This window comes from Nicotiana attenuata, unplaced genomic scaffold (genome assembly GCF_001879085.1).
Source record: "Nicotiana attenuata strain UT unplaced genomic scaffold, NIATTr2, whole genome shotgun sequence".
In the NCBI taxonomy this organism is placed as follows: Eukaryota; Viridiplantae; Streptophyta; class Magnoliopsida; order Solanales; family Solanaceae; genus Nicotiana; species Nicotiana attenuata.
Window position 1 is genome coordinate 9,411 of NW_017670399.1, and position 9,144 is coordinate 18,554.

At 33.1% G+C, this 9,144-nt stretch overlaps 1 protein-coding gene across 2 annotated transcripts; it reads left to right on the forward strand.

Annotated features, from left to right (window-relative positions):
- Positions 1-1,904: 1,904 nt before the first annotated feature.
- LOC109238871 (cyclin-D2-1-like) lies at positions 1,905-4,694 on the forward strand. Of its 2 annotated transcripts, none has more exons than XM_019405352.1 (6): positions 1,905-2,599; positions 3,089-3,175; positions 3,271-3,369; positions 3,437-3,638; positions 3,717-3,844; positions 3,946-4,694. In XM_019405352.1, exons 1-6 carry the CDS (start codon positions 2,270-2,272, stop codon positions 4,168-4,170), a joined length of 1,071 nt encoding a protein of 356 aa, XP_019260897.1. In that variant the 5' UTR covers positions 1,905-2,269; the 3' UTR covers positions 4,171-4,694. The 2 variants fall into 2 exon arrangements, with proteins under 2 accessions (XP_019260897.1, XP_019260896.1); XM_019405351.1 differs by having other exon boundaries at positions 1,984-2,599; positions 3,937-4,694.
- Positions 4,695-9,144: the final 4,450 nt, after the last annotated feature.

The following is a 9,144-nucleotide window of genomic DNA, read 5'->3' on the forward strand; positions in this document are numbered from 1 at the left end:
ATTACTCCCTCCGTCTTAAATTAGCTGTCGTGATTCCTAAAAATAGTTATTTCATATTATTTATCATTTTAGAAGTTCTAAATTAAATTAATTGTTTTTCCTATTTTTCCGTAACATTAATTATTCTTCAAGACTACAATTATTAATATATTTTTAAAGGGTGTGTAAAAGAGAAACACATAGGTAATTTGAGACGGAGGAAGTAGAAAGTGACATGGATTAATTGAAAAATTATCATATATCTTGTAACACTAGTAGTTATTTGAATGACTATTTTGACTAGTTGAATGGAAAATTAGGGGAAAAGGTAATATTTTCTCTAAATAATTAGACAAAAAAATTAGACCGTATATTCAGGAAATGAATTTGTTTTGTTATAAAAACAAACGTATATATAAAATCCAAAAAAGCCTCTCAAAAATAGTACTGCACAGTACTCATATAATTGCAGTTTCCGATTGAAACGGCACATAGCAATTGCCTCCCCACTAGACTTCAACTAATGAATCAGAGTCCACGTGTCAATACCCCAGGATGAAGACAAATTTTCCAGCCAATCGGTCCTTTCACCTTTTTCATTTACATAGGTACCCCTTATATTTTATAAATTTACTGAACTATTACATTATCGTTCTTTTTGGCATAAAAAGGGAAAATAATTTACATGATAATTTTCAATTTAGAAAGAGAGTTTTTTTGACTGAAGAAATGCCGGAGACAAGGATTCTATTTAGAGAACAAAACTATTTGCTCTTATATCGAATCAATTTACTCTCTGCTTAATTATGTAAATCAAAAATTAAAATAATACTTATTCTTACCAAAATGAGAAGGATATCTGCATCTTGCTATTTCATTTAACAAGTGATGAATGAAGATCATAAAAAAGTTACCAATAATCAAAATTTACACCAAATTAATGGATGTATGTCAAGTGTTTTGTTTATGCAATTTATCATTTAACGATGATTAATTATTATACGTACTTACCTCAATTTAACAGTTAATCATGATAAACTAAAATAGTTTGGTGAACTTTTAATGTGAACTTTCCATTGTTTGACAATTAGATAGATTTTAATTATATTACAGATTTCCAGTGTGAAACTATTAATTGAAAAAATCATCAAAATAATTTATATTAGGTAAAAAACCAAATTATGCATCTTATTTTCTCATTAGATTAGCCTGTTTTACATATTTAAATAGAAAAATAATATAAACGAGAAAAGCTAAATAAATTCCTTCATAATTTCTTAATTCATCTAGTAACAGTATGTTATTTAAATTCCACCATTGTACCAAATTATTTATATCCTTCTTCAAAATTTTATGTCCCTTGTCATTTTCAATCTTTTCACGGACATAGTAAACGTAAATTATATAGCTGAATAAACGCTTTCTAGAAAATAAAGCTGGATAAGTAAAATTGTACTAAAAAAAAATATTGTATAGGCATTCTAAATTAATGTCCAAAAAAATTATATATTTTTATATATTATATTCAAAAAATATATAAATTTTTTACGCTTATGCGATTATCCGATATAATGCGAGTTAAAAATGATCTTTGGGATAAAGAAAAAAGATTATAAAACCAAATATCACATTTCTTAAAATATTCTCATCAAATGATGTACTCCTTTTATTTTTGACCTGTAGTATTTTTTATTTTTTTTCCCAATCATATACTCCATTATTTTTCAAACAAGAAAATTGGTTATTTATTATATGTATGTATACATTATAGTTATACTTAAAAAGAAAAGAAGAAGAAAATGTGTGTGTAGCGTGTATAATTACAGTACTAGTATATGTAATACAGAGATTCATAATTAACATATACATATCTCCGCGTATATGTCTTCGAAATATGCTTATGACATAAATGTCTAAACAAAACTCTCTGTCTCTCTCTCTCTCTTTCTAATCTTACATATTTCCACTTCTTCTTGTCTATATTTTTGTCACCCCCCATTTCTCCTTTTTCTTCCATTGCAGCCCCCTTCCCCCCCCCCTCTCTCTCTCTCTCTATATGCCCTAAAAATCCAATATAAAGAATACCCTTTTCTTTTACATAGCCGCTATATCTCTTCTCTGTCCTAACACTCTGTTTTATCAAACATTTTCCCCCATTTCTCTTGCTCAAGATTCATCCTTTATATCTGAAAATGTTTTGTTAAAACACATATACTACTACTAAAGAACGAAACTTGTTTTGTTTAAGTGAAGATTGATACTAAGATAAAGTTTTTTTTTAGGTATTTAAATGGCACCGAGTATGGATTGTGCAGTTTCTAGTCTTTTGTGTGCAGAAGACAACAACAGTATTTTTTACAATGAGGACTATGATGATGTTGGATTTGTTGAGGAAGACAGATGGTATTCTAGGAATCATCGAAATGGTCAAGAAAACAACAAGAGGTTGTTTTATGGGGAAGAATCTTTGACTGGTATTCCATTACAGAGTGAGGAGTGTTTAGCTTTGATGATTGAAAAGGAATGTGAACATATGCCTGCTGTTGATTACTTAGATAGATTGAGAAATGGTGATTTGGATATTGGTGCTAGAGATGAGATTCTTGATTGGATTGCTAAGGTTGGTTCATCACCATTTTTTAAAATGGGAATTGTTGATTAATGTTTCTTAATCACTTAGATTAATCAGATTTCACGTTTAAAATATTTAGATGTGTCTTTTGAAGTTATTAAGATTCCTTAAACAGTGTTTGGGGGGTTTGTCAATGATGTAATTTTTCTTGTTCCAAAAGGAGGAGGTTGATATTATGTCATTATTAACTTTGGGGGGTTTTGGTTGTTGGTTAGGGTGGGGTTTGATGAATGGTTTTTGGTGGGATACTTTTTGGTGTTTTGTTTAATGGTCAGCTAATGCTGATACGTTAAATGAGTGGGATTAATTTTTGTGTCTTTTTTTGGTATGTCACCAAATTCTTAGCTGTCTGTAATTGATTCTTAACCTTTTTACTTGTCTTGTTTTGCTTCTTGTGTATCAGTTACTACTATTTGTATTTATTTTTGGTTGAGTAGTAGATAATAAGTAACTCTAATGGTGGATCATTATTTGCAGGTTCATTCACATTTCAGTTTTGGGCCAATGTGTGCTTATTTGGCTGTCAACTACTTTGATAGATTCCTTTCTGCCTATGACTTACCTGTAAGTGTTTTCGATTACTGAATTTAGTATTACTCTTAGTTTCATTTGATCAAATTGCTAATAGTATATGTTGTTGTTTTTTTATATATATATAGAAGGGTAAAGCTTGGATGATGCAGTTACTTGGTGTAGCTTGTTTGTCTCTTGCTGCTAAAATGGAGGAGACTGATGTTCCTCTATCTCTAGATTTACAGGTAAATATTTCAAGAAATCTTTAAGTTTCTGGTAATGGCTAAATTAATGGTTGTGAAATCGTTACAGGTTGAGGATGCAAAGTTTGTATTTGAAGCAAGAACTATACAAAGAATGGAACTCCTTGTGTTGAGCACATTGAAATGGAGAATGCAGGCTATAACTCCATTCTCATTCATTGATTATTTCCTAAAGAAGATAAATGATGATCAAATTGCTACAACATCTTTAATCAATAAATCAGTACAACTCTTACTAAGCACACTTAAAGGTAAGGTTCATGAGATAATTATTAGGATGTTGATTTGTGCTTATGGCTAATCTGTGGGTGGGTGAAAATTAAATGCAGGAATTCACTTGTTGGAATACAAGCCTTCTGAGATAGCAGCAGCAGCAGTGGCAATCTCAGTTGCAGTAAAAACTGAGACAATAGACAGTGAGAAAGCAGTATCTGCTCTAGTTCAGCATGTACAAAAGGTAAATATTAGTGGTCCAAAAACAGCATTATCATTTATTCACTTTTCAATCCTATCATTTTCATGTTGATTAACTCTATCTTCTTTACTTAGCTTTTGCAGGATAAAGTGATGAAATGTGTTGAATTGATTCAAGAATTAGTATGTTTTATTAAAGGACCAAATGCTTCTTCAATTCCTCAAAGTCCAATTGGTGTGTTGGATGCTGCATGTTTAAGTTACACAAGTGATGAATCAAGAGTTGGTTCATGTGCTAATTCTTCACATACTAGTCCTCCTATTGCTAAGAGGAGAAAGCTAAATGATACAAAAATGGATGAATATTGAGTTGAAGGCCTTTTGGTTGAATGAGAGTTTTGGTGTGATATTTGAACACAACTTCAAATAAACAAAGTAAGGAATTTGGAGAAAATGAATACATAATAGTGGGGGAAAGAGATTATAATTAGTTGGATCAATTTGGAGGTTGAAGATTGAAGTTACAATCAAGAGGTTTCATGTCATTAACATGAAAAAAGAAATTGGAGCTGTTAAATATTAGACATCTTAACAGCTAAAGCAGCCAGAAACTATTAGGCAGAATTAGAGAAAAAAAAAGTTTGTTTTTAGGGTTGAGGGCTTGCATTTATTTTAAGGTTTTTTTATAAAAAAAAAAAGAACCAAAAAAATAGGTGGTGGAAGTTGAAACCCCAAAGAGAAAATCTTGAGTTATGTTAATGAGGGAAGGAAGAGAAATTTTGAGTGTCATTTTATTTGTGTCATTGTGCACTTTGATTTGTGTAAATACTTTATGGTTTCTTTATGAAATTCTAAACTATACAGTCTAGTAATATCTCATTTGATTCTTGTAACTTGTTGCCATTTTTATTAAGAGTTTAATATTTTATCATGTACTTTCTACAGTTCAATTGACATGATGTAGTTTGACTTGACACAACGTTTAAGAAAAAAAAAGACTTTTGAAATATTTAGTTCTAAAGATTAATAGGAGCAAGGGGCAAAAGCTTTATGAGGTCATGATATTTATGTGCCTATAAAAACTTCTCATTAAAGTAAAGTAGGTAAAATAAAAAGTTTAAAGTTAAATTATTTTCAAATATAGAAATGTAACATTCTTTTTAGAACATACTAATAAGAAAAATCTATCATTTAAATAGAAACAGGGTAAAAGATTTTTTACACTATAAGTTATCTAAGTGATATTTACAAGAAAATCTTCATAAGAAGCGGTAATCTTGAAAATAAGATAAGCTACTTAGGGTTCGTTTGGTACGAGGAATAAGAAATAATTAATTTTGGGATTAAATTTGAGATAAGTTTATCCCATATTTGATTGAGATAAAATTTCAATATAATTAATTCTAAGATTAGTTATCCCAAGATAATTAATCTTGAGATAACTTATTTTCTAACCGAATGGTCGCTTATAGTGTATTTTTTTTGTACATGATGTATAAGTTAAACCCTTTTATTAGTGTAATATTCAAGATAATGTATTCTTTTTTTACCATTAAATTTCTGCTGTAGAATTAAATGGAAAGACTAGATTAGCCTTCTGCCATATACTTTTTGTGGAGCACATGTGATAAGTCCTTCTTTGACTGTTTGTCTGGTTGGACTATTGGGGTTTGCTGCTATGCTAAATCAAATAAATACTAACTGTAGACTGATTCACTTTTATCCTTATCAGTATGGACTAGTTTTATTTGGCAATGCAATGGGCACAAATTCTTGCCTTGAAAATAAATAAATAAATAAATAAATGAATCCTTTTCTTCTTTCCTCTTTTTAATTGTTTCTTTAATTTGGAAAATTGGAATGGGACTTGCAGAAAAAGCACTTTTATGGGCAAAGAATAAACTACAATTTGTTTCACTTCAGGCACTGCCACACATTCAGAAATACTACTGTATTTGTAAAGTTATCTCAACTTTTAGCCCCTTTGGTTTATGGAATCAGTTCCCTGAACAAATAGAAAAGGGGCTGACAATTTTCACAAAATCAATCTTGCAAAAAAGCAAGATTCAAAAAGGATATATTTATGGATTTAACTTACATATATTGAAAGTATAAAGAATTTTAAATCATTATTGTAATTTAATCTACTATAATATGTTACCTATCATTTATTCTAGGTCATTAATTAATGATTATTATATGTTATTATTTTTAAGTGATCTGATTGGGTAAATACTTGGGATTGAAGCATAATTATCGTTATTGTTGTTGATCTGATTGTGTAATTATCTTTATGTTATTAGTGCATAAAACCTAAACTTTTTATTTATTTCTAAGTTGATTGAGCAACTAGTCCATCAGCACATTGAACTGTTGATGCCTAGAAATGAGGGGTAAAAAGTAATTTTGAAGTTCCTAACATAAAGAAAAAGAGTGACGTTTTTTCTTTCTTTCAATAACTTGGGCAAATTTTTTGTTTTATTAAACGAAAAATAACAAGTAGGAAGTTACACTTTTTTTTCTTAGTCTTTAAGGAAATAGATATTTAGCCTTCTATATTAAATTCAGTTTCAAGGTACCCAAAGTTTTAATTTTATAAATATGGAGTGTTTACCTCGAAGTATACATTAACAATTAAATTTGATTTGTGGTTTTAAAGATATGTGATTTAGTTCAATACCAATTAAGAATCAAGAAATAAGAAGTACAAATGAAAGATAGAAGTGAATCAAACCAATGTGGCTTAGCAGTAGTGACCTCGAGACGATGACCTCGAGGTGGCTTAGGGTAGTAAGAACAATTAAGTAGAGAAATCAAAGTAAGAACAATTAAGGTAAGGGACAATTCTGATGAACAACAAACAAAAAGTAGAGAGTATATTCTTTGCTTAGTGAAAAGGTGGTCTTACAAATGATTAGAGTTCCCCTTTTTATAATAGGGGAATCCTAAATAAGGAATATTTTTATTTACAGTAGGGAATATTTTTATTACAGTTGTCTTAACCGCATAGTACGGAGCTGTACGATCTTATTCTGAAATTTGCGCCATGAAAATCTTAGGGACGTGGCAGGAATCTAGCTGGCTCCGATACAAATCCATAATGGCATTATTTCAAGGTCGAGCGCACTTGGCCTCGGTATTCCTCGAACTTCTGTTTCCAGGCATTACGCCCTTTCCTCGAGCTCGAGCCTGGTCCACCGGCTTCGAACTTGACCCCTCCCGGACTTGGACTAGGGCGGAACTCGAGCTTTTGCACCGGGGGCGTATGATATTGACCGTATACAGATAGTCCCCGCGTTTCTTAGAATAAGATGATAAGAAACGATTTTCACCTCGACTTCCCCGAGCTTCTCATGATGATGTCATGCCCATGACGTAGGTACTTGAAATGACCGGAAATGTCATGTCAGCGCTCTTCCCCAAAATATCAAATGCGTGTTAGTGTTGGTCGGCCACTTGCGCCGTCGGTCCGTCGCCGTTTCTCTATAAATAGGAAGTTATCCTGTTGAACAAAGAACCGTGCTTTTTTCGTCTTTATCTTCTTTTGGTCTTCTCCCTTCTTTGCTTCCTTCTCTAATCGCCTATTTCCATGGTTCGAACCTGCGAACACATGGTCTTATGGTAGCGACTTTACCAGTTATGCCAAGGTTTCCTTTTTCAAAGCTTTGATTCGAAACAATGTGAGGAGGGCGCCGAATCCTTCTTGCATCAGAAAATATGCGAACTTTACACTGCTGCTCATCTCTCTTAACTTCAACCTGGTGTAGCACTTCATTCCTTTCTCTTTCCATGGAATGAAGTGGCACTATCGTCTACTAACTTTTGCATCCCACCCGGAACAATGTCCCGAGGATAAACATTCTTGGATCGTTGCTCATGCACCTTGCAACCCTTTTGATTTTTCTTGTGATAGAAGGTGAAGCTGCATCTTTTGGTCTTCCCTTCTGGTCTTTTTCTTTTGCTGCTCTTTTTCAATGGATTACGGCCCAAATTTCAACAAAACGTTCAATCTCCGCTGCTGGAAGTATGGTTACATTTATCGAAGGCTTTCCGCCTCTAATATCTTTGAGAACGAAGATATTCCCAACGGTCAAAAACAGGGTTCCCGGAAAGGAGGCTCTCGAAAATGATGCTCTCGAGAACGTGGCCTTAGAAGTAGATTAGGCTTTTGGTTTTTGATTATTTGTTTCTGTGTAAGTACCCTTTGTGGGCGTTGTAGTTATATTTTGTAACCATCTCTCGGAAATATAAAAGGATACCTTCATCTTCCTTTTGGCTTGTGTTGAATTCCATTCTGTCTTTACTTGTGAAAATGTGATTGTGTAATTTTAACGACTAGTCCAAACACCGGACTCAGGTCATAATAAACCCTTAGGTTTTTAATCAATCAACATAATATTCCTTAAGGCTTTCGTTAATTTTCGATCTGAGCTTAAATCGATCCGATGCAAACTCGGAACATCGGGATTCCTGAGCCCGAGTTGAATGAGAGCAAGGTCTCGAATTCAAAATAAAGTTAGCCCTTTGGCTCCATAGACGATCATCGAGTAAGAACTTCCTTCGAACTTGGGTAGCCATTGGGCTTAGTCAGGCGAGTACTTTCTCGAATCCTGAAAATAAAGTTAGCCCTTAGGCTTTTTTTTGTAGTCCTTGAGCGAGAAATTTCTCAAACTCGGGTAGCCCTTTGGCTTAGTAATTGAGTGACCTCTTTGCTCGAACTCGAAATAGATTGATAGAAAACGAATTGACCTTTGACGTCATGATTCTAATGCCAATCTTGTGACGTCAGTGATTGAAGTGACTGGAAAGGCTGCTTTTTGCGTGGTTTCCAAAGTCATTGATAGGAGGCGGCTGACGATCGACCTTTTGGCTTCCAAAGTACGGTTAAGTGACCTCTATAAATGGTCAAACTTCATAACCTTGCAAACTTTATTCTCATATTGTCCTCAAAGTTTTATTAGCTCTTTCAATTTCTCTGAATTCCTCCTTCTCTTCTATCCTAATATCACACTTTCCATTTTCTTTGAATTTCTGTGTTGTGATGGCTAAAACCTCCAAAACGGTTCCCCAGAAAGAAAAAGCTTCTTCATCTTCTCGACCGACCAAGAGCAAACTGGTAGTGCCTCCTCGAATTGAGGAGTGCATCCCTCCGCCATGTGAAATAACTTTCGATTTCAAAATCGAAAAACCTGTGATGACACCAGGCCGATGCGAGCCCATGTCTCGATACGTTTTCTTGATAACCAAGGACGAGCTTGCGCAAGCAAAGGAGGACTGCAAGTGGGAGAACAAAGAAGTAGTGATTCCTTCCTCCAAGGAGGACATCACTACATATAAAGTGGG

What these genes read in the sequence shown, in the direction of transcription:
- LOC109238871 (XM_019405351.1), top strand. Translation starts at nt 2,270, where the DNA reads ATGGCACCGAGTATGGATTGTGCAGTTTCTAGTCTTTTGTGTGCAGAA. An exon ending in TTCTTGATTGGATTGCTAAG is followed by an intron (nt 2,600 to 3,088) that starts GTTGGTTCATCA and finishes CATTATTTGCAG; the next exon opens with GTTCATTCACATTTCAGTTT. An exon ending in CTCTATCTCTAGATTTACAG is followed by an intron (nt 3,370 to 3,436) that starts GTAAATATTTCA and finishes AAATCGTTACAG; the next exon opens with GTTGAGGATGCAAAGTTTGT.